The following is a 26,167-nucleotide window of genomic DNA, read 5'->3' on the forward strand; positions in this document are numbered from 1 at the left end:
TTCAATACTGCTTATTTAAGTTAAGGGTATCATCACTCATTAATCACCCAAACAGGAAATCTGGAGACAATCAATTCTAATCCTTGCTGATTTGATCTCATGCATTTTCCCATATTCATATATTTTCTCCATTTCTAATACTTCCTTACATCTTGACAATGGCCAGGGCCTCTTAACTGGTCTTCTAAATGCCAGCATATCTTTACTTTTGTACTCCCAAGCACCCTGGACATACATTTAGTATAGCCTTTAACAAATTAGGTGAAACTTGATTGTCCCCTGTGGACACAGCTCTCCTTGCAGCTCTCTCAAGTAATGACTGTTTGCTTTCACACATCCCTTTGTATACCACTGGGCCGAAATATGGGGTTGGTATCCTGCTAGCTCCTCATGTTTTCTTCCAGGCACTCTCCAGTTCTACTTCTCTCTCCTGAAATCAAGACTAATATATTGATTGGCCCATACCAGTGTCTAAAAGGCAGTTCAAACTTAATATATTTAAGGGTTCCAAGGATCAGAGGTCCTGGAATCAAATGATTGGTTTTCGGGGGATGAGGTTTCTAGATGGCACAAGGTAGAAAGACTGGGTTAGTGCTTGGAGAGCAGGAAGAATGAAACTAAAGTTATAGAGACAGGGTCTAAAGTATAGGTATTGGGCATATGTGACCAAGGAAGTACGGAGGAGAAGCTCACTGGAAGGCAGGAGCTCAAAGAACTGAAAGTCCTAAGAACTGAAAAGATCCTCAACATAAGTGGACTGAAACTATCAAGAATAACAGAGGAGTTAGAACTGAAGAGTAATAGTCAAGAACTCAGATATTTACAGCTGCAATGATGGGTAGTGAGTGATGTAATTTAATGGCATAAGATTCAAAGTATTAGGGCATTAGGAAGAAGAGAGGGAGAATAATGAAAAGACAAGGCCCAGTGGTAGGAGGTCATGGGAGCAGTAAGAGCTAACAACACTTCAGAGGGCTGCAGACAGTCAGTGTTCTAACCCTTCCCTTTTCCCCAGGATTTCATTAGAACAAGACTGATGGACTCTGAATTCCAGAAGGTACATTGGAAGAGTTTCAAGAGTCAGAGAGGGATGAGAAAAAGGGTCAGAGCAGGGAATGTTCAGAGATTTATAGCAGCTAGGAGTATAGGAGACAGAAGGGGCAAATACCTGGGGGTTCCTGTGGTGACTGACAGGGATAAGGGATAATGAAATTAGCCCTAGTGGATTCAAGACTGATAAGAGGTGAGGAGGCTGCAAGTGTTAGGGAGTAAAGAGGAGTGGATTACTGGGGACTGCTCTTGACCCTGGATGATAGGGGCTGAAGGCTTAAGAAAGACACACTTTTAGTCCCATTACACTAGTTTAAAATCAGATGATATGTAACAAACATCATATAAACATGCATGCCCACTGACCTGTTAATCTTATTCTGAAAATATGACTCAGCAAGTTCACGCCTACATATAATTTTTAGACAGTCTTTATACATATATACAAAAAGAACATAAGAAAGGATGTTTGTTGCAACATTGACCATGACAGTGAAAAACTGAAAACAATCTAAATGTCTGTGCTAGTTACCAATTTAATACCTCTCAACTCCAAATTCATCCTTTAATATCTGCTCTGCCACAGAGGAGAGAATTCCTTTAGGTACTTCCTTTATAGTGAACATAATATTAAACTTTCCCAGTAGAGGGTGCTGGAGGGACACTGTAGAAGGAAGAGGCTCTGGGTGCAGTCCCAGCAACTGCGCCTTCAGTCAGTAGTGTGGCTCAGTAGTGTGGCAGTGAGGACATGCAGGGGTGCTCTGACCTAGTCACATGCTCGCAACCTGGCATCGCTGACCTGACCTGGCAATCACCTTTCCACAGCCCTCCCTGAAAGGACACTGTATGCCCCAGGCATGCCCACACTAGTGCCCTGACTCCCTCTGTTTGCCTGGTCCACTCCCTGCACCCCAGGGTTTGTCTTCCATGTTGTTCCTGAGGGATATAATATGCACTATGCCTCCCACTCTCTGTGCAGGCCTGGATACTGGCTGCCATGCTAGTGCTCCGGAGGGCTACTTTGCTGATTGCTCAGCGGCTATGGACCAGCTCTGGCCTTTTATTGTCATAGTTTATAATTCTATTCAACGTCACCTGTTTAAATCATTGTGTGGTTTCTGTCTCCTGATTAGGCCCAGATTAATATAATGTCCATCAATAAAAAATTAATATGTAATTTTTGTATGGTTACATAATGGAATACTCTATAGGCAATAAAAATAAATGAACTAACTTTCCATGTATGGTCTGGCACGTTAGGGGTTTAGAGGTTGCTGCTTCATCCTAACAAGTAAAAAGCTGAACAAATCAAACAAACAACTCTTCTCTTCTGTCAGAGAAGTGAAGTCCCAGGGCAAACCACTGCCCCTAAAATGAGAGAGAGACAGGCAGATACAGAGTATCACAACTTAACACAGCAGAAACCCCTGTTGGTTCCTCCCCGGGAACCAGTGCCAAGGTAGGAAAACCTGAACTGTAATTGATGAGCTGCTAGAGGCTCAGTGTGCATAACTTTGAGAGTTAAAAACTCCCAGGGGATGCAGTCTCAGAGGGGTCCCCACACTATTTTGAGTTTTACCTACAAGAGTCCTACCAGGTTCTCACAGTGAAGATCTGAGAAAAATTCCCTCGAGCTTCCAGCAGGGGAAGGGGTAAAGGAACCATTTCAAAATAGGCCAGAGCATTCTGTTCTTCTTACCAAGGTTTGTTCACAGGAGAAACTATTTTTACAAGAGCTTAGCCTTCTGAGGTTTGATCAGAGCCTAACCTACCTGGGAGAGGGGAAATATCTAACTCCAGCACCCTCCAGCCATATCCTATCTAAGGTTGGGAGAGAACTAAGAAGCACTGGTGAAGTTCACAGTTTAAGGGCACAGGCTCACCAAAAGACTGAGGACTACAGAACACTTCCGCTCTCCCGACACCTTACTATTACATTACTAAAGGCCTATTTATAGTGATTCCTTTTATTCCTTTTACATCAGGTTTGCTTTTCAACCAAAAATTACAAGGCACTCTAAAAGGCAAAAAACACAGTCTGAAGAGACTGAACAAGCATCAGAACCAGAGTCAGATATGATAGGAATGTGGGAATTATCAGAACAAGAATTTTTTTAAAACTATGATTAATATGCTAAGGGCTTTAAAAATAAGGGGGAAGTTTAGAGCAATACAAGCCCACCTTAAGAAGCAGGAAACATCTCGAATAAACAACCTAACCTTGCACCTCAAGCAATTAGAGAAAGAAGAACAAAAAAAAAACCCCAAAGCTAGCAGAAGGAAAGAAATCATAAAAATCAGATCAGAAATAAATGAAAAAGAAATGAAGGAAACAATAGCAAAGATCAATAAAACTAAAAGCTCGTTCTTTGAGAAGATAAACAAAATAGATAAACCACTAGCCAGACTCATCAAGAAAAAAAGGGAGAACACCCAAATCAATAGAATTAGAAATGAAAAAGGAGAGGTAACAACTGACACTGCAGAAATAAAAAAGATCATGAGAGATTACTACAAGCAACTCTATGCCAATAAAATGGACAATCTGGAAGAAATGGACAAATTCTTAGAAATGCACAACCTGCCAAGACTGAATCAGGAAGAAATAGAAAATGTGAACAGACCAATCACAAGCACTGAAATTGAACCTGTGATTAAAAATCTTCCAACAAACAAAAGCCCACGACCAGATGGCTTCACAGGCGAATTCTATCAAACATTTAGAGAAGAGCTAACACCTATCCTTCTCAAACTCTTCCAAAATATAGCAGAGGGAGGAACACTCCCAAATTCCTTCTACGAGGCCACCATCACCTTGATACCAAAACCAGACAAGGATGTCACAAAGAAAGAAAACTACAGGCCAATATCACTGATGAACATAGATGCAAAAATCCTCAACAAAATACTAGCAAACAGAATCCAACAGCACATTAAAAGGATCATACACAGGGCTTCCCTGGTGGCACAGTGGTTGAGAGTCCGCCTGCCGATGCAGGGGACACGGGTTCATGCCCCGGTCCGGGAAGATCCCACATGCCACGGAGCAGCTAGGCCCATGAGCCATGGCCGCTGAGCCTGTGCTCCACAACGGGAGAGGCCACAACAGTGAGAGGCCCGTGTACCACAAAAAAAAAAAAAAAAAGGATCATACACCATGATCAAGTGGGGTTTATTCCAGGAATGCAAGGATTCTTCAATATACGCAAATCTATCAATGTGATAAACCAAATTAACAAATTGAAGGAGAAAAACCATATGATCATCTCAATAGATGCAGAGAAAGCTTTTGACAAAATTCAACACCGATTTATGATAAAAACCCTGCAGAAAGTAGGCATAGAGGGAAATTTCCTCAACATAATAAAGGCCATATATGACAAGCCCACAGCAAACATCATCCTCAATGGTGAAAAACTGAAAGCATTTTCACTAAGATCAGGAACAAGACAAGGTTGCCCACTCTCACCCCTCTTATTCAACATAGTTTGGGAAGTTTTAGCCACAGCAATCAGAGAAGAAAAGGAAATAAAAGGAATCCAAATCAGAAAAGAAGAAGTAAAGCTGTCACTGTTTGCAGATGACATGATCCTATACATAGAGAATCCTAAAGATGCTACCAGAAAACTACTAGAGCTAATCAATGAATTTGGTAAAGTGGCAGGATACAAAATTAATGCACAGAAATCTCTGGCATTCCTATATACTAAGGATGAAAAATCTGAAAGTGAAATCAAGAAAACACTCTCATTTACCATTGCAACAAAAAGAATAAAATATCTAGGAATAAACCTACCTAAGGAGACAAAAGACCTGTATGCAGAAAATTATAAGACACTGATGAAAGAAATTAAAGATGATACAAATAGATGGAGAGATATACCATGTTCTTGGATTGGAAGAATCAACATTGTGAAAATGACTCTACTACCCAAAGCAATCTATAGATTCAATGCAATCCCTATCAAACTACCACTGGCATTTTTCACAGAACTAGAACAAAAAATTTCGCAATTTGTATGGAAACACAAAAGACCCCGAATAGCGAAAGCAATCTTGAGAACGAAAAACGGGGCTGGAGGAATCAGGCTCCCTGACTTCAGACTATACTACAAAGCTACAGTAATCAAGACAGTATGGTACTGGCACAAAAACAGAAAGATAGATCAATGGAACAGGATAGAAAGCCCAGAGATAAACCCACGCACATATGGACACCTTATCTTTTTTTTTTTTTTTTTTTTGCGGTACACGGGTCTCTCACTGTTGTGGTCTCTCCCGTTGCAGAGCAACAGGCTCCGGACACACAGGCTCAGCGTCCACGGCTCACGGGCCCAGCCAGTCCGTGGCATGTGGGATCTTCCCGGACCGGGGCACAAACCCGTGTCCCCTGCATCGGCAGGCGGACTCTCAACCACTGTGCCACCAGGGAAGCCCTGGACACCTTATCTTTGATAAAGGTGGCAGAATGTACAGTGGAGAAAGGACAGCCTCTTCTATAAGTGGTGCTGGGAAAACTGGACAGGTACATGTAAAAGTATGAGATTAGATCACTCCCTAACACCATACACAAAAGTAAGCTCAAAATGGATTAAAGACCTAAATGTAAGGCCAGAAACTATCAAACTCTTAGAGGAAAACATAGGCAGAACACTCTATGACATAAATCACAGCAAGATCCTTTCTGACCCACCTCCTAGAGTAATGGAAATAAAAACAAAAATAAACAAATGGGACCTAATGAAACTTCAAAGATTTTGCACAGCAAAGGAAACCATAAACAAGACCAAAAGACAACCCTCAGAATGGGAGAAAATATTTGCAAATGAAGCAACCGACAAAGGATTAATCTCCAAAATTTACAAGCAGCTCATGCAGCTCAATAACTAAAAAACAAACAAGCCAATTCAAAAATGGGCAGAAGACCTAAATAGACATTTCTCCAAAGAAGATATACAGACTGCCAACAAACACATGAAAGAATGCTCAACATCATTAATCATTAGAGAAATGCAAATCAAAACTACAATGAGATATCATCTCATACCAGTCAGAATGGCCATCATCAAAAAATCTAGAAACAATAAATGCTGGAGAGGGTGTGGAGAAAAGGGAAACTCTTGCACTGCTGGTGGGAATGTGAATTAGTTCACCCACTATGGAGAACAGTATGGAGTTTCCTTAAAAAACTACAAATAGAACTACCATATGACCCAGCAATCCCACTACTGGGCATATACCCTGAGAAAACCAAAATTCAAAAAGAGTCATGTACCAAAATGTTCATTGCAGCTCTATTTACAATAGCCCGGAGATGGAAACAACCTAAGTGCCCATCATCGGATGAATGGATAAAGAAGATGTGGCACATATAGACGATGGAATATTACTCAGCCATAAAAAGAAACGAAATTGAGCTATTTGTAATGAGGTGGATAGGCCTAGAGTCTGTCATACAGAGTGAAGTAAGTCAGAAAGAAAAAGACAAATACCGTATGCTAACACATATATATGGAATTTAAGAAAAAAAATGTCATGAAGAACCTAGGGGTAAGGCAGGAATAAAGACGCAGACCTACTAGAGAACGGACTTGAGGTTATGGGGAGGGGGAAGGGTGAGCTGTGACAGGGCGAGAGAGAGTCATGGACATATACACACTAACAAACGTAGTAAGGTAGATAGCTAGTGGGAAGCAGCCGCATGGCACAGGGATATTGGCTCGGTGCTTTGTGACAGCCTGGAGGGGTGGGATAGGGAGGGTGGGAGGGAGGGAGACGTAAGAGGGAAGACATATGGGAACATATGTATATGTATAACTGATTCACTTTGTTATAAAGCAGAAACTAACACACCATTGTAAAGCAATTATACCCCAATAAAGATGTTAAAAAAAAATAAATAAATTTGGCATTCTAATATAAAAAAAACCAAAAAACCAAAAAAACTATGATTAATATGCTAAGGGCTTTAAAAAAAATAAATAAATAAGTTTATTTGTTTTTGGCTGCGTTGGGTCTTCATTGCTACATGCAGGCCTTCTCTAGTTGTGGCGAGCGCGGGCTGCTCTTCGTTGCAGTGAGTGGGGGCTACTCTTTGTTGCGGTGCATGTGCTGCTTCTCATTGCGGTGGCTTCTCTTGTTGCAAAGCACGGGCTCTAGGTGTGCGGGCTTCAGTAGCTGTGGCACGTGGGCTCAGCAGTGTGGCTCGTGGGCTCTAGAGCTCAAGCTCAGTAGTTGTGGCGCATGGGCTTAGTTGCTCCACGGCATGTGGGATCTTTCCAGACAAGGGATCAAACTCATGTTCCCTACATTGGCAGGCAGATTCTTAACCACTGCGCCACCAGGGAAGTTCTTATGCTAAGGGCTTTAATGGAAAAAGTAGACAACAAGAAGGACACATGTAAAATATAATCAGAGAGATGGAAATTCTAAGAAAGAATCAGAAATGCTAGATGTCAAAAACACTGTAACAGAATTAAGAATGCCTTTGAAAGGCTCATTAGTGGAACTGACACAGTTGAGAAAAGAATCTCTGACCCTGAGGATATGATACTAGAAACTTCCAATACTAAAAAGCAAAGAGAAAAAAAAAAAAGACTGAAATTAATAGAACAGAATATCCAAGAACTGTGGGACAACTACAAAAGGTGTAAGACTTGTGTAATGGAAATACCAGAGAAGAAACAGAAAAATATTTGAAACAATAATGACTGAGAATTTCCCCAAATTAATGTCAGACACCAAACCACAGATCCAGGAAACTCAGAGAACACAAAGCAGGATTAAATGCCAAGAAAACTACACCTAGGCACATCATATTCAAACTTTGGAAAAATCAAAGATAATGAAAAAATCTTGAAAGAAACCAGAGGGTAAAAACATCTTACCTATAGAGGAGCAAAAAATTAGAATTATATCCTTCTTCTCAGACATAATGCAAACAAGAGAGTTGATAGGAAAAAAAACTCTACCAACCTAAAATTCTGTGCCCTGCAGTACTATCCTTCAAAAGTGAAGGAGAAACTAAGACTTTTTCAGACAATCAAAAATTGAGGGAATTTGTTGCCTGTAGACCTGCCTTACAAGGAATGTTGAAAGTTCTAAGGGAATTCCCTGAGGGTCCAGTGGTTAGGACTTGGCACTTTCATTGCCGAGGCCTGGGTTCAATCCCTGGTCAGGGAACTAAGATCCTGAAAGCTGCAGGGCATGGCCAAAAAAAAGTTCTAAGAGAAGTAAAATGATATAGGTCAGAAACTTAGATCTATATAAAGGAATAGCATTAGAGAAGGAGTAAGTGAAGGTAAAATTAAAAATTTGATCTTTTATATTCTTCATTGATTTAACAGGTAACAGTTTGTTCAAAATAATAATAGCAAAAATGTATTCAATTATGTATTATTATGTATTTATATGCTTATGGATAAGTGAAAAGAATGCCTTCAGTGATACAAAGGATGGGGGGAGGAATTAGGATTATTTTGTTACTATAAGGAATTTACACCACCTGTGAAGCAGTATATGTTTTTTAAAGTGGATTTGGATCAGTTGTAAATGTATATTGCAAACTCTAAAACAAACACACAAAGGTAAGGAAAATACAGCTGATATGCTAACAAGGAGAGTATGGAATCATCTAAAATGCTCCATTAAGACCACAAAAGAGTAGAAGACAAAAATAGGAACAATAGGAACAAAGACCACAGGCAACCAATGGAAAACAGTAGCAAACATGGTAGATACTAATCTAACTATATCAATAATCACCTTAAATATCTATGGTCTAAATTAAAAGATAGAGATTGTCACATAGATTTAAAACAAAAGCAAAAACAAGACCCAACTAAGTGTAATTTACAAGGAAGTCATTTAAAATATAAAGACACATGTAAATTAAAAGCACATGGATAGAAAAAGAGATATCATCCTAACACTAATCAAAAGAATGTGGAAGTAGGTACATTAATTTCAGACAGCAGACTTCAGAGGAATAAAAGTTACTGAGATAAAGAGGGGCATCATATAATGATAGAGGGGTCAGTATTCCAAGACATCATAATAATCCTTAATGTGTATGCGCCTAACAACAGAGCTTCAAAATACATTAGGCCAAAAACTGTTAGAGCTGCAAGGAGAAATAGATGAACCCACAACTATAGTTGGAGACTTCAACATTCCTCTATCCAAAACTGAAAAATACAGCAGGTAGAAAATCAGTAAGGAGAGAGTTGAAGTCTATGGCGTCATCAATCAACTAAATATAATTGACATCTATAGACTACTTCATCCAATAACAGTGGAATACACATTCTTCTCAATCTCACATGGAACTTTCAACAATACAGACCACATTCTGGGCCATAAGACACACCTTAACAAATTTAAGAGAAAAGAATTCATATGCCTGCTTTCAGATCACAATGGAATTGAACTAGTAATCAGTAACAGAAAGACAACTGGGAAAACCCCAAAATACTCGGAGATTAAACAACACAGTTCAAAATAACATATGGGTCAAAAAAAAATAACATATGGGTCAAAGAAGAAATCTCTACAGAAATTTTAAAATATTTTTAACTAAATGAAAATGAAAATGCAACTTATCAAAATTTGTGGAATGGGCAATATAGGGGTGGGGGAGTGGGAGAGGGAGATATAAACTATTGGGTGTAAGACATGCTACAAGGGGGACTTCCTTGTCAGTCCAGTGGTTAAGACTCTGTGCTTCTGCTGCAGGGAGCACAGGTTCGATCCCTGGTTGGGGAACTAAGATCCTGCATAACCAAAAAAAAAAAAAAAAATGATAAGCTACAAGGATGTATTGTACAACATGGGAATATAGACAATATTTTATAGTAACTGTAAATGGAGTGTAACCTTTAAAAATTGAATATTAATTAAGGAAGATCTAAGATTAATCATCTAAGCCTTCACCTTAAGAAACCAGAAAAAGAGCAAATTAAATCTAACATAAGCAGATGAAAAGAAATAACCAATAGTAGAGCAGAAATCAGTAAAATTGAAAACAGGAAATCAATAGAGAAAATCAACAAAACCAAAAGCTGGTTCTTTGAAAAGATCAACAAAATGGACATGCCTCTAGCCAGGCTAACTAAGGGGAAAAAAAAGAGAGAAGACGCACGTCACTAGCATCAGAACAGATGCTGTATCACTACAGATTCCATGGGCATTAAAAGGATAATAAAGGAATATTATGAACAACTCTATGCCCACAAATTTGATACCCAGGTTAAATACATCAATTATTTTAAGACAAAATCTGCCAAATCTCACATAAGAAGAAACAGACAATCTGAATAGGCTTATATCTATTAAAGAAATTTAATCAATAATGAATAATCTTCCAACACAGAAAGCACCAGGCCCAGATAGGTTCTCTTGTGAATTCTACCAAACATTCAAAAAGAAATTATACCAACTATCCAGAATCTCTTCCAGAAGACAGAAGTGGAGGGAACACTTCCTAACTTATTCTATGAGGCCATTATCCTAACACCAAAACCAGGCAAAGACATTATAAGAAAAGAAAACTACAGACCAGTATCTCTCATGAACATGGATACAAAATCCTTAACAAAATATTAGCAAATCCAATCCAACAATGCATAAAAGGAATTATACACCATAACTAAGTAGGATTTAATCCTAGGTATGCAAGGCTGGTTCAACATTTGGAAATCAATTAATGTAATCTATCATATCAACAGCTAAAGAAGCAAAATCAAATGATCATATCAACAGATGCAGAAAAAGCATTTGACAAAATCCAAAACACATTAAAGAAAAAAAAAACTTTCAATAAATTAGGAACAGAAGGGAAGTTCCTCAATTTGATAAAGAACATCTACAAAAAAACTACAGCTAATATCATATTTAATGGTGAGAAACTTTAAGCTTTCCTGCCAAAATCAGGAAAATGGGATGTTCTCCATTACCATTGTTTTCCAACATCATACTGGAAGTTCCAGCTAATGCAACAAGATAAGAAAAGAAATTAAAAGGTATACAGATTGGGAAGGAAGGAGGTACAAACTGTCTTTGTTTGCAGATGACATGATGGCCTATGTAGAAAATCTGAAAAAAAAAAAATCAACGAAAATCCTCTGAAACTCTTAAGTGATTATATCAAAGTTGTAGGATTCAAGGTTAATGTACAGAAGTCAACACTTTATACCATCAATGAACAAGTGGAATTTGAAATTAAAAACATTACCAATCACATTAGCATCCCCAAAATGAAATACTTAGGTATAAATCTAACAAATTATATATGTACAAGATCTACATGACGAAAACTTCAAAACTCTGATGAAAGATATCAAAGAAGAACTACATAAATGGAGAGAGATTCCACGTTCATGGATAGGAAGACTCAATACTGTCAAGATATCAGTTCTTCCCACTCGATCTATAGATTCGATGCAATCCCAAATCAAAATCTCAACAAATTATTCTGTGGATGGACAAACTGATTCTAAAGTTCATATGCAGAGGCAAAAGATCCAGAATAGCCAACTCAATACTGAAGAAGAAAACAGAGTTGTAAGACTGTTATTACCGAACTCAAGACTTACTATAAAGCTACAGTAATCAAAACTGTGTGGTATTAGAGAAAGAACAAATAGATTAATGGAACAGAACAGAAACAGAATACAGAAACAGACCCACATCAGTTAAATATACTTAACTGATGTTTGACAAAGGAGCAAAAGTAATACAATAGAAAAAAGACAATCCTTCCAATAGTGCTACAACGACTGTATAGCCACATGAAAAAAAAGAATAGACACAGACCTTCATAAAAATTATCTCAAAATGGACCACAGACCTAATCATGAAACACAAAACTATAAAACTCCTAGAATATAACATAGGACTAAGCCTTGATGACCTTCGGCAGGACAATGACATTTCAGATGCAATACCAGATGCACAATCCATGAAAGAAATAATTGATAAGTTGGTCTACATTAAAATGAAAAACTTCTGTTCTGCAAAAGAGAATGAGAAAACAAGCCACAGGCTAGGGGTAATACTTGCAAGAGACATCTGATAAAGGACTGTTATCCAAAAATACACAAAAAACCACTTAAAACTCAACAATAAGAAAACAAACAACCTGATTAAAAAACAAGCAAAAGATCTGGACACTTCATCAACGAAGATATACAGATGGGAAGTAAGCATATAGAAAGATGTTCAATACCATATGTCACTAGGGATATGCAAATGGAAACAATAAGATACCACTGCAAAACTGTTAGAATGGCCAAATTATAAAACACTGACAACACCAAAAGTTGGAAAGTATGTGGAGCAAGAGAAACTCTCATTTGTTGCTGGTGGGAATGCCAAAATAGTTCAGCCGTTTTAGAAGACAATTTGGCAGTTTCTTATAAAACTACCCTTAACCATACAATCCAGTAATCACCCTCCTTGGTATTTAATCAAATGAATTGAAAATTTATGTCCACATAAAAACTTGCACACAGATGTTTATAGTACCTTTATTCATAACTGCCAAAACTTGGAAGTCACCAAGATGTGCTTCAGTAGGTCAGTGAGTAAGTAAACTGGTATATCCAGACAATGGAATATTATTCAGCACTAAAAAGAAATGAACTATCAAGCCATGATAAGACATGAAGGAAAGTTATATATATATTATTAAGTGAAATAAGCCAATCTGAAAAGGCTACATACTGTATGATTCTAACTATATGACATTTTGGAAAAGGCAAAACTACGGAGACAGTGAAAAGACTAGTGGATGTCAGGTGTTGGGGGAGGGACTGATGAACAGACAGGACATAGGGGATTTTTAGGGCAGTAAAACTACTCTGTATGATACTACAATGATACATTCATGTCATAATACATTTGTGAAAACCCATATAATGTACACCAAGAGTGAATCCTAATGTAAACTATGGGTTCTGGGTAATAATGATGTGTCAATGTAGGTTCATCAGTTGTAACAAATGTGCCACTCTGGTGCTGGATACTGATAGTGGGGAGGTTGTACATGTGTGGGGACAGGTATATGGGAACTCTCTACTCTCTTCTCAATTTTGCCGTGAATCTAAAACTGCTCTAAAAAACAGTTTATTAATTAAAAGAAAAAAACAATAAACTAGGAAGGTTCCATTTCCAGAATGGCTAAGTAAGTGCCTACTGAATTGACCTTACTGTAGTTATAATCTAATTATATATAGTAAACATTTAATATTGAACTGAACTGTATGGAATAAATGAACCTACTTTCAAATCAACAGGCCCCATATTATTCAACATATTCCAGACTTTAAAGTGAAAATAAAGAGTCTTAGAATACCCTGTGGACCCAAATATCAGGATGTATAAGATTTTAGAATTAATCTGATATGAAGTTTGATCTGTATGGAACAATTAACGCTGCCTTTCCCAACATCTGGTTAAGTAGAGAGTCTACAGCCATGAATTGGGCTTTTAAATCAATTCTTCCTCCCTGTATCTGAGGACTGACTAGATTTTCTGCATTAATTTAAGGAGAGATGATGATGATGATGATAGCTAACATTTATGGAGTACTAAGCATGTTATACATATTAACACAAGGCTAGAGTCCACAGACCCAGGCAGGCTGAAAAAAACCAGATGATTTTCTCAATCAAAGCCCCTTGAGTAGGGAAGCTTTAGTCCTAAACTCTGTCAGGAATCTAAATAGCATCTCAGAGAGAAGCTGCAAGTAGTAATTACTACCTAGCACTCACACTACAGTTGAGAAACTATGTTCAAGGTCTAGACATGCTAAATTAATTTCTATATGATAAAAAGGCCAAGTCAGATATATGCTGAGTTTTTACAAAATTCATGACTAGAATTCACTATCTGAGCTAACAGCTAACCCAGTCAATTCTGAGGGAAAGTACCTAAGCACAACGAGAGCTTTGCTTTAAAAGCCAAGGGCAGCAATGGCTTCCTATGGGTCCAAGCCTGCTCTATTTCCATTACCTCCAGGTCTGGAACTTCCACTGTAAACAGAATAGCAGTGAACAGTGTTGCAGAGCAACAACTCCTTCAACAAAGCTGAGTTCCCTGGTCTGGCTCCCCTGGGATTTAAGAATACACGTCTAGACCAAAATACATGACTAACCCAAATGAGGTGTTCTGCCTCATAATTTTTATATATTCCTTAGTCAGAGGCAAGTAAATCAGTCCTTACACTGCCTGCAAGAGCCCATAATTCAGATGGAGCAAAGTCTGAATGCATGAGATCACTGATTTCACATATTGGAATTGAAGCAAATGTCAACATGAAACCAACAGTCCTCTCACTTTTGCTGACGCCTGTTGTAACAGAGGGAAAGTTGTTAGGAGTCCCATAAGGCAGAAAACCGTCTCTGTGAGCCCTAATTCTTGGGCATGATAGGACAAAATGTTAATGGAGCCCTCATCACATGGCCCCAGATGACTGGAGCCATAATACACTCTCAACACACCAGAACAGAGGTGGTAGGCCCAGGATATGTACAAGACCAAAAGGACAGTTGACAGGTCAAGGCAAGAAATAACTAAGAGTCAAAAACAGACTGAACACATTCTCCCATGGAAAGCATGCCCATGAGCTCTGTATGCTTCAGTCAGCCACATGAAGTGACAACGTAGTACGTTGAACCTCACAAAGTGAGAAGTAGGAAAGAAATTGGGCATCTGTGACCACTCTTTTATTCCACCTTTCTTAATCTTCAAGCACTCACCTGTGTGGCCATGGAGTGGTGAGTGTGGCCGTGGTAGTGTAGGTGATGTGCTAGAGGTCACAATCAAACTCTTGCGGTTACTTGTCCGACAACTGCAATGAAAACACAAATGTCAGTTATAACAGGGTTGCATCATGGGCCCAGAGAACTTGAATGGCTATCGAGGAAAAAAAGAGTGATATCATTCCATGAGCTGAGCAGTATAATACTTTAAACTGAACTGGCTCAGCAATTACTGTTTGCACAGTGAGATTTCATAATTCACTGTGTTCCATCTTGGAATAACTTTTGTCACTGTCTTGACTTTTATCTTGTATTGCCACTGCACTTTTCCAAAGTGTAAGTTTTGCTTCCTAAGCAAATACCCAAGGAGCTCCTTAAACGTAACAACCATGTCTTAAATGGTATCTAATGAAGAATGACCACTGCAAATTTGATTCAGAAAACAAAAAACATGAGCCATAAATATTCTCATATCTCATAAAAATGTTCTTGCCATAAAAATGAAACTATTAACTTAATCTATAAAACTTATCTTTTAAAAACTGCTTAATCAATGGATTAAGTAATATTCTCATTTCACTATAAATTTCAGAACAGGCCTGTGTTCCTTCTACAAAGTTGGCTTTCCTTTACATGTTAATAGCTGAGGCTTTTTCTTGAGGCTGGAGAAAGCCAAATCATGATGAAAGGCCATTTCATGCTGTACCTGCTATTGAAAAGTGTGTATTAATTTATTTGAAAGTCAGCCCATCTTTCTTTTTTAAAAATATTTATTTATTTATTTATTTGGCTGCATCAGGTCTTAGTTGCAGCATGCGGGATCTAGTTCCCTGACCACGGATTGAACCTGGGCCCCCTGAATTGAGAGTGCATTCTTAGCCACTGGACCAACAGGGAAGTCCCCAGCCCATCTTTTAAAGGCATTAAAGAAGCCTGTCATTTATATTCATCCAAACAAATATTTACTGGACACCTACTATGCACCAGGCACAATTCTAGGTGTTAGGGAAGTAGTAGGGAACAAGAGGAATTATCTGTCCTCAAACTGGAGTGAAAAGTGCTATGAAGAAAGAGAGAGAGAATGTTCAAGAAATAGCAAAGAAGTCAAGTAGGTGGCAGGAAGGGAGAATGACAGGAAAAGAAGTAGGTTATAGAAACTATGGGTATAGGCCACAGCCAGACTTTGTAGGGCTGGTAGACTACTGCAAAGAAACACTGGAAATGTGATAAGGAACCGCTGGAAGGACTGTGATCAATCTCAAGAGATTATGATTAGAAATGATAAGCAACTTTCCCTAAGATACCAGGAAGACTAATCTAATCATGTCTCACACCCCCTCCTTACCCCCGTTACACTCAAATGCCCAAGACTTCCATCTCTAATTTGACACAGTCTCTACTCCTTGATCTTTAAAAGAAGCTTACCCTCTGTCTCCCTGAACTCAGTCTGTCATCAGCAAACTCTATATCCTTAACTTCTTTTCTCAGCATTCAGTTTAAATTCTAGCTCTAACTGAAACTTTGCTATCCCCCAGGACACCACAGTCCTGGTGAAATCCCAATCCTTTTTTTTTTTTTTTTTTTTTGCAGTACGCGGGCCTCTCACCGTTGTGGCTTCTCGCTCCGTGGCACATGGGATCCTCCCAGACCAGGGCACAAACCCATGTCCCCTGCATCGGCAGGAGGACTCTCAACCACTGCGCCACCAGGGAAGCCCCTCCAATCCTTTTAAACCCAACTTTCCATCTACTTTGCAACTGTACTTGGGCAGCTAAAGGTGAATGAAAAAAAATCCAAAATCATGCTGCCTGGTGTTTCTTTATGTTTATGAAGATAAATATCAAGTGGGTCCATACTACATCTACCTAGGCAATGTGCTCTCTCTCCAAGACAACTAATTCAGAAATTCTCCCCAAACCTCTAGCACTCCTTCCCCAAATCTTACCCTCATCTGCTGACTTTGCTTTTTATTCAACTAGGGGTAAAAACCATCAACACAAAAAGAAGTACTACATATTTCTGCTACAAAAATCCATTAGCCTGGGACTTCCCTGGTGGCGCAATGGTTAAGAATCTGCCTGCCAGCGCAGGGGACACAGGTTTGATCCCTGGTCCAAGAAGATCCCACATGCCGTGGAGCAACTAAGCAGGTGCGTCACAACTATTGAGCCTGCGCTCTAGAGCCCACGAGCCACAACTACTGAAGTTCGCGTGCCTAGAGCCCGTGCTCCACAACAAGAGAAGCCACCGCAATGAGAAGCCCGCACTCTGCAATGAAGAGTAGCCCCCACTCGCCGCAACTAGAGAAAGCCTGTGTGCAGCAAAGAAGACCCAACACAGCCAAAAAATATAAAAGTAGCCATTAAAAATCTATTATCCTAAATCTTTGTCCATATACTGTACTTTCCCATCTGTAACAGCAGAAGGAAAGACCATGTTCCTACCAAAGTCAACTCCCCCAACTCCCCATTCAAGAAGTCTGTACCTGCACTGTCCTCCCATGCCATGAATTTCTACTTCCTACTGGATCACTCTCATCATCATAAAAATATGCTGTCATTTCTCATATCTCAAGAAAATAAGAAAAAAACTTTCATAGACCTCTTCCAACGTGCCTGTTTCTTTGCTCCCCTGTTTGGGAAAAATCCCATGCAGGGATTCTATATTTGTCATCTTCATACCCTCATTTCCTATTCTCTCTTTAACCCACTCTAGACTATACAATCATCCTCATCTTTCATGCCTGTTACCAAGGTCACCACTGACAACAGGCAATTCTCAGTCCTTGTCTTATGTAAACTCTCAACATCATTCGACAGTTATAACTCCCTCTTCTAAAAAACAAATTGGGATATAATTTATATCGATTATTCAATTAAGTGTTCTGTTCAGTGAACCTTGAACAACTGTATACATTCATATAACACATCCAAAACAAAAGTCAGAATAATTTTATTACCCCAGAAAGTCCCCATGTTCCCCTTCCGGTCAATCCCCCAACTACTTTCTTCTATCACCATAAATTAATTTTGTTTTGCTGGATTTCCTATAAGTAGAATTACACACTATGTATTTTTTTGTGTTTGACTGCTTTTGTTCAACCTAACATCTGTGTAACTTTTCTTGAGATACTTCTTTATTTAGCTTCTAGGACATGAGGCTTTCCTGGTCTTCCTCCTAGCTCACTAGCTGCTCACTTTTCATTCCCCTTTGCTAGTTCCTTCTCTTCCTGACCTCTAAACCGTTTAGTACTCTGGGGCTCAAATGTGGAATATCTTTTCTTCTTCCCTGCACTCACTCCCTAAATGATTTTTTTCCTGTATTATAACTTTAAATCTATGATGTTGATGATACCCAGCTTTTTATTGCTAACTCTGTGCTCTTACCTCTGACTGTGAGACTCATATCCAAATACCTACTTGACATCTTTAACTGGATGTCTAAAAGGCATCTCAAATTTAACAACAGAGGTAGTGAATGTCCCTCTAAAACCTGCTAACTCCTCCCTATCTATTTCATTACATGGCACCACCATTCATCCAGATGCTCAGGCAAGTCCTTCAGGCAGAAGGAACATGATACTAGATGGAAATCTGGATCCACATAAAGAAAAGCACCAAAAATCATAAATGTGTGGGTAAATATAAATCACTTGCTTTTATTTTTAAAATCTCTTCTTGGGACTTCCCTGGCGGTCCAGTGGTTAAGACTCTGCGCTTCCACTGCAAGGGGCACGGGTTCAATTCCTGGTCAGGAAACTAAGATCCTGCAAGTTGCAAGGCGCAGCCAAAAAAAAAAACTCTTCTTGAATTTTAAAGGAAATATAATAATTTACTGTGGGGTTTACAACATATGTAGATATAAAATGTAGGTCAGCCAAGGCAGCAAGGCTGGAAGGGAAGAATGGACGTATACTATTGTGAGGCTCTTACATTAAGTATGAAGCGGTATAATACGACTTGAAGATAAACTAAAAGTTAAAATTTTATATTATAAACACTAATGCAACTACTACAAAAGAAAAACAAACAAAAAAAGGGAAATAAAATGGTCTCATAAAAAATACTCAGTCTAAAAGAAGGCAGAAAAAGAAGTAAGAACAAGTACAGTTGGCCCACACAGAAAACAGATAGCAAGAGAACAGATTTTAACCCAATTACACTAATAATCACATAAAATGTAAATGTTCTAAATACATATTTAATTAAGACAAAGACTGTCAGATTGGATAAAACAGCAGGACCCAACTATATGCTGTTTATTACTTGTGACAGCCAAAAAACTAGAAACCACCTCAAATGTCTACTAATAGATGAAGGATAAACAAATCACAATATATCCATACAATGGACTACTACTCATCAATAAAAAGGAATGAACTATTGATTCACACAATAAATGAATCTCAAAATAATTATGCTAAAACCAAGAAGCTAGACATAAAAGAGTAAATACTGAATAATTCCATTTATATAAAATTCAAGAAAACACTAATCTAGAGTGACAGACAAAAGATTAGTGGTTCCTGACCAGAGGCCGGGGAGGTATTATAACAAGGCATAAGGAAATTTGGGAGAGCTGTAGATATGTTTATTGTCTTGACTGTACTAATGGTTTCAGAGATGCATACATGTGTCAAGACCCATCAAATTGTACATTTTAAACATGTACAGTCTATTATATTTCAATCATACTTCAATAAAGCTATAAAATTTTTTCAATATAAATAATATCAAAGTCACTCTTATGCTTAAAATTCTCCCTGTCTCACTGAGAGTAGAAGTCAATGTTCTTACAATGGCCGACAAGCTTTACGCGGTCTGGATCTCCATTACCTCTTTCCCTCCTACTCACTCTACTCTAGTCACATGGGCCTCTGCACTGTTCTTAGAATATGCCAAGTGTGCCACTGCCTCAGGGCCTTTACAAAGGAAGTTTCCTTTGCCTGTTTCCCTCGTGGCTTGCTCCCTCACCTCTTTCAGGTCTTTGCTCAAGTACAATCTCCTGAATGGATTTTCCTTTGACCATTCTACTTTAAATGGTAACACCCGTCCTCTCAAACGATCTTTTCCTCCTTTCCTGATATATTTTCCTCAATAGCACTTACTGTTATCTAACATACTATGGATTTTGCATTCATTCTGTTTGTTGTCTCTCCTCCCATTAGAATCTTAAGCTCTATGAGATCAGGGACTTGCACAATCTTTGCTGTATTTCTCAGTGCCTAGAATTCAGCCTGGCACATGGCAGACTCAATAACTATTTGTTAAATGGATGAATGGATGAGTATAATTTGTTACAAGAATTATAATAAAAGAGGATACTTGCATACGTGGCACCTGTAAGGTATATCAAACCACTATGTCTAAACTCCTTTTGTATAAAAACTAAGATCTCTTAAAACTGCAGGACAGGACTTCCCTGGTGGTGCAGTGGTTAAGAATCCATCTACCAGTGCAGGGGACACGGGTTCGAGCCCTGGTCCAGGAAGATCCCACGTGTCACTGAGCAACTAAGCCCGTGCGCCACAGCTACTGAGCCTGTGCTCTAGAGCCCGCAAGCCACAACTACTGAGCCCGCATGTCACAACTACTGAAGCCCTCACGCCTAGAGCCCATGCTCCGCAACAAGAGAAGCCACCGCAATGAGAAGCCCACGCACCGCAACCAAGAGTAGCCCCCGCTCACCGCAACTAGAGAAAGCCCGCGTGCAACAATGAAGACCCAAGGCAGCCAAAAATAAATAAATTAATTTTTTTAAAAAAGAAAGATCAATAGTCTGTAATAACCTATACGGGAAAAGAATCTGAAAAAGAATGGATATATGTATATGTATAATTGAACCACTGTGCTTAAAAAAAAAAAACTGCAGGGACAGATAATTGATTCTAATTTCATTTGTCATTATCTTATTAAAATTTAAATACAAAACAGTAAAGATCATATTTCCAGGTCACATGCCTTTGTATGAAGGTACATATAATCTCACTTGGAAAATCTGCAACAGCTGCCAGGGGAAAAAAAGGTCAGATACCCTGGTACAGATGCCATGACTCAGCTGAGATCCAAGACAAGGAACTGCCTAATTTTTCCATTTCAACAAGCACTGGCCATTGCCCCCAGGATCCTAGAAGATAAAGGGCAGGTCTTCATTTTTTCATTCCAGAAGATTAAAGTACCAGATGTTTACAGTGTCAGCCACACTCACTCTCAGCTGATGGGGTAACCTGGAAGCTCCCGGAGCTGATGTTCTGCTAATCACTGCAAGGACTGGGTTAAACTAGACTGCTGCCCACCACCATGCCAGTCACTTGGTCACTCAGAGCAAGGCCTGGCATTTCATCTTCCTACTTGCTTTACCACGGTCACCCCTCCATGGGTAGTGGGAGCAAGGACTAAAGCACCTGTGTAATCTCTGTGAAACTTGAACTGTGGCCATATTTGAAGAGTTACCAGCCTTCAAAAATCCCTTCTCCCAGCAACTAGCAGGTACTCAAATTTGAGCCCCTGCAGGAGCTGCCGTAAATTTATTTAGGAAGTCTGTTTCCCAGTCTGAAGGAATATAGAATACGGGGTAAGATGCGTGGTTGCAGACCCCTCAGGGTCTCTAATCTCCAATCTGTCAATTCCAGAAGTCCAGCTGCTCCTAGGAATCCAAGCACTCGGTAATGAATTGACTTGCACTTGGCTATTCCTTTCAGAATTCAGAATGAGGAAAAGACCACTTTTGTTTCATTAAGTGTGATCAATACAATAGACAAGAATTTGGGTCCATTTTAAGGTCAAGCACTTCCAGGTGTTACTTCAGAATAACAACCAGGATGATGTCCCTGTAAAGACTGAGATGCTAGAGTGGGAGAAAATGCATGTTCTCTCAGTAAATAAAGGGTGCTGCTTGGAGATAAATCCATTATTTGTCTTTTGCCTGGGTTATTTCAACAGCCTCCTAACTAGTCTCTCTGGTTTACTCCTGTCTCCTATTGCCGGTCTGTTCTCAACACAAGTAGCCACAGTGATCCTTTAAAGGCATAAATCAGATGATTTGCCCAAAACCTTGCAAAGGCTGCTAATTTCACACAGAAACATCAAGCTACTTGGATCACTGCACTAACTGTTCCCTCCACTTGGAATGCCCTTCCCCACCTATACAATGGCAAATATCCCATACCTCCTTCAGTGTCACCTTCCACATTTCCCTATGTAACACTGTGACCTGCCCCTGAGAATCCCCCTTACTCAGCTCTCTTTGGATTAATGAAGTATTTTTTAACTTCTACTCCATTGGTTTGGAAATTATATACTGTTGTGGTTTTTTTAAAACGTAGTTATTGTTATTAAGGTTTTAATAGGCATTCTTGTCTTAACAAGAGCCTAAGTCTTAGGTCTAAGGTTAGCTAGCATCTCAACCCTCGCTTCTAAACAAAATTAGATCTTGGGACTTCTTTAGTGGCTCAGTGGTTAAGAATCTGCATGCCGATACAGGGGACATAGGTTCGATCCTTGGTCCGGGAAGATCCCACATGCTGCGGAGCAACTAAGCCCGTGCGCCACAACTACTGAGCCTTTGCTCTAGAGCCCACGTACCACAACTACTGAGCCTGCGTGCTACAGCAACTGAAGCCCATGAGCCTAGAGCCTGTGCCCTGCAACAAGAGAAGCCACCGCAATGAGAAGCCAGCGCACCACAAGGAAGAGTAGTCCCCGCTCGCTGCAACTAGAGAAAGCCCGCGCACAGCAACAAAGATCCAACGCAGCCAAAAATAAATAAATAAAATAAATAAATTTTTAAAAAATTAGATCTTAACTCCAATTCTCCCCACCCCCTCCAACTTACATGTAATTTGGTCCAGTGGTTCAGGTCTATCTTGCTTTTATAATGCCAAATTAGTAATTCTTATTGTTTCATACAATAATTGCTTGCTTTGATTTACTCATACTTTCCAATTTCTTTGCTCAGCATTCTCTCTTGGATCTCACAACTTTTGTCTTTCTTTCTTCTTTTCTAAGTGATTATTTCACTGAGAATCTGATATTGATAAACCTTCTCAATTTCACAGTTTGTCTGAAAATGGCTTTATTTTTCTCAGTGACTTCCAACGATAATTACACAGGTATGGAATTCTACAATCTCTTGTTGGGAGTAACTTTTTTCTCAATATCTTAAAGATATTATTCCATTGTCTTATGGCTCCTGTTATTGCTATTGAGAAGCTTGCTCTTAGGATTGTTATTCTTTTGTAGTTAATTTTTCTTTTCTCTCTCGCTGCTTTGTTTTTTTAAACCATAATTTTTTAGATATATTCACATACCATAGAATTCAACCTTTTAAAGTGCATAATTTAGTGGTTTTTAGTACACTCGCAAGTCTGTGCAACCGCCACGGTTAATTCCAGAACATTTTCATTATCCCCCAAAGAACCCCTGTACCCATAAAGCAGTCACTCTCCATCCCCATCTTTGCTACCCCCTTTCCCAGGCAACCACCAAAGTACTTTCTGTCTCTACGGATTCCACGTATTCTGGATATTTCAAATAAATGGAATCATATATCATGTGGCCTTGAGTCAGGCTTCTTTCGCTTAGCATGTTTTCAAGATTCATCCACGTTGTAGTATTTGTCAGTATTTCGTTTTTTTATGGCTGAATAATATTCTATTGGGTGAAGAATATACAACATTTATTTATCCATTCATAAACTGATGGACAACTTGGGTTGTTTCTGCTCTTTAGATATTTTAAATGATGTTGCTATGAGTATTTGTGTATTTGTGTGTACATTATGCTTTCAATTTTCTTAGGTAAACTTCCTTGCTCAACTCATTCATTAGAGCTCTTTTAGCTTTTGTGGATTCTTGAGGGTTCTCTAGTTCCTTTGAAGACCTCTGTTTTTTGGTTCTGAAATTTTACTGCAATGTACCTAGATGGACATTTATTTTTACCTATTGTGCTCCATGATGTTATTTTGGTTTCTAATCAATTCTGGAAGGTCTCAATCATTATTTCTATGAATACTGCCTTTCCCCCATTTCTCTATACTCTGTTGGACCTTATTATTGTATCCTCCATATTTCTTAGTTCTCATTCATATTTTACATCTCTCCATCTCTGTGCTGCACTTTAGATAAAATTTTACTAGCTTTGTCCACAGCTCTACTATATAACCTGACTACTGAGCTTTCAAATTCAATGTTACAATGTATTTAATTCCTTGAATTCTAATTGTCATTTTTTTCAAAATATGCCTGATCTTTTAAAATTAAATGTCTTTTGTTCTCGCATTTTTGTCTCCATTTATATTTTTATTCACTTTACATATACTTATTTTACAGTTTTCATTCATAATGCTACTTTCTAAAGTTCTTAGGGGTCTAATCTTACTGTTTCTTTTTTCTTCTGATTTTCACATGTGGTGGACTGCTTCCTTGTATGGTCTATGGTTTTGTACTGTAAACTCACCTTTATTTAGTGTGGCTTTATGGCAATCTTGTGCTACCTGATTTGAAGATATGTCTTTAAAAATTTTTTGAATTTGTTTCTGACAGATTTGTCAGAGTTATTCACAGCCCAGAATCAGCTCTTAAGACCATACATATGGTATAAACTCCAGGCCTCAAATTCAGTTGAATAAAGGTCTATAGTTTAAAATTCTCAAGGAGACTTTTTTATTTCTTATTAAGAGCCTACTTAAAACCTAGATGAGATTAAAGAACTTCCTTTCATCTCTCCATGACAGTGGACAAACTGTTTTCCTAGTGCATTCCTACACTGAGGGTAAAGTCCTTTGAGTGTGGGGTCTCAATTCTACCCTAACTTAGGGTCTCCCTACCCTAAACAAGCCCAAGGCCTCATCCTTTTTCCCCTAACGGATATCAAGACTAATACAATATACCTCCTCCCTGGCCCTCTTTCTTGGAAGTTCCCAACACTGATTCCCACTGTTGAGGCATTGTTTTCTCTCTTAGATTTAGGTCACTTGGGATTGTCCTCACATTCTATTAGCTATGCATTTAAAACAATAATTATAATAGCTAGCATTTATTAAGTGCTAACTGGGCACTGTTTAAAGCACTGCATGTAGTATCTCACACCCTATTAAGTAGGTACTACTAAAATCCACTTTATACAGACAAGGAACCTGAAACACAGAGAGGCTAAGTAGCTTGCCCTAGGTCACAATAACACACCAATAATTTTTGAAAGCCTAATGTAACTTACTTTCTCTTTGCCCTAGCACTTTCTTAATGTGGGTCTCCATCCTAAAGATGATTGATTCAGAAGGCACATATCCAGAAAAACAAGGGCATTTTTCATAATTTGACTAACTTCAGGGGACAGAAAATGGATGGACAGAAAGGTTATTAAGAACTACCCTGGGCTTCCCTGGTGGCGCAGTGGTTGAGAGTCCGCCTGCCGATGCAGGGGACGTGGGTTCGTGCCCCGGTCCGGGAAGATCCCACATGCCGCGGAGCGGCTGGGCCCGCGAGCCATGGCCGCTGAGCCTGCGCGTCCGGAGCCTGTGCTCCGCAACGGGCGAGACCACAACAGTGAGAGGCCCGCGTACCGTAAAAAAAAAAAAAAAAGAACTACCCTAGGCAGGCATCTAATGTACAGCATGGTGGCTATGATTGGCAATACTGTATCATATACTTGAAAGCTGCTGTGAGAGCAGAGCTTTAATTTTCTCACCATAGTAACAACAACAAAATGATAATTATGTGAGGTGAAGGATGTGTTAACTAACCATATTGTGGTAAACATTTCACAATATATATGTGTATCAAATCATCACATGGTACAGCTTAAACTTACACAATATTAAATGTCAATTATACCTCAGTGAAGATGGGAAAAAAGGAAGAAAAAAAAAAAACTACCTTAGGGCTTAGAACAGAACTTTGACAGAGCCACAAATACTGGAAAGGAGACCGGCTATGGCAGAGACTCAGCAAAGACTATGCTCTCACCAAATTCTTTAGTCATGACCATCTTGGCTACCATTGTCAACATCAACAAGGTACAGCAAAGAACTCTCTTGATCCAGACAAAATACCAAGAGGTACAGATTATCTCTACACTGGCCAATCCTGAATCCTTTCACTGTGCTGTAGAAGAAAAGACCAGCAACAATGCAAAGGAAGCATGATTCAGCTCCTGGCAGAATATAAGAGCCAGACCTAAAAGTCTCAGCTACATGGTCCTGCAACAATACTGACTTACAGTGAAAAGAAATAAATTTACTTCTAAAGCTCAAATGCCAATGTCCAAGGTACCACCATGGATTAAACAGACCCATACTGCTTGGAATGAATCAGGTTTTAAAGTAAAAAACATGAGGAAAGCGGGTAACTGGCTAAATGT

General features: G+C 39.0%; 1 protein-coding gene across 8 annotated transcripts in view; it reads right to left on the reverse strand.

Annotated features, from left to right (window-relative positions):
- The window catches only part of MAST2 (microtubule associated serine/threonine kinase 2), a gene marked incomplete at its 5' end in the record, with an annotated part of 201,156 nt that overhangs the window by 44,644 nt on the left and 130,345 nt on the right, over nucleotides 1–26,167 (reverse strand). For all 8 annotated transcript variants that reach the window (XM_082674649.1, XM_082674647.1, XM_082674646.1 and 5 more), the window contains one exon: nucleotides 14,808–14,899. In XM_082674649.1, coding sequence (XP_082530775.1) covers nucleotides 14,808–14,899 — 92 coding nt within the window. The remainder of the gene's footprint in view (nucleotides 1–14,807; nucleotides 14,900–26,167) is intronic.

The sequence above is a fragment of the Grampus griseus genome (assembly GCF_964374135.1).
Source record: "Grampus griseus genome assembly, chromosome: 1".
NCBI classification, from domain to species: domain Eukaryota; kingdom Metazoa; phylum Chordata; class Mammalia; order Artiodactyla; family Delphinidae; genus Grampus; species Grampus griseus.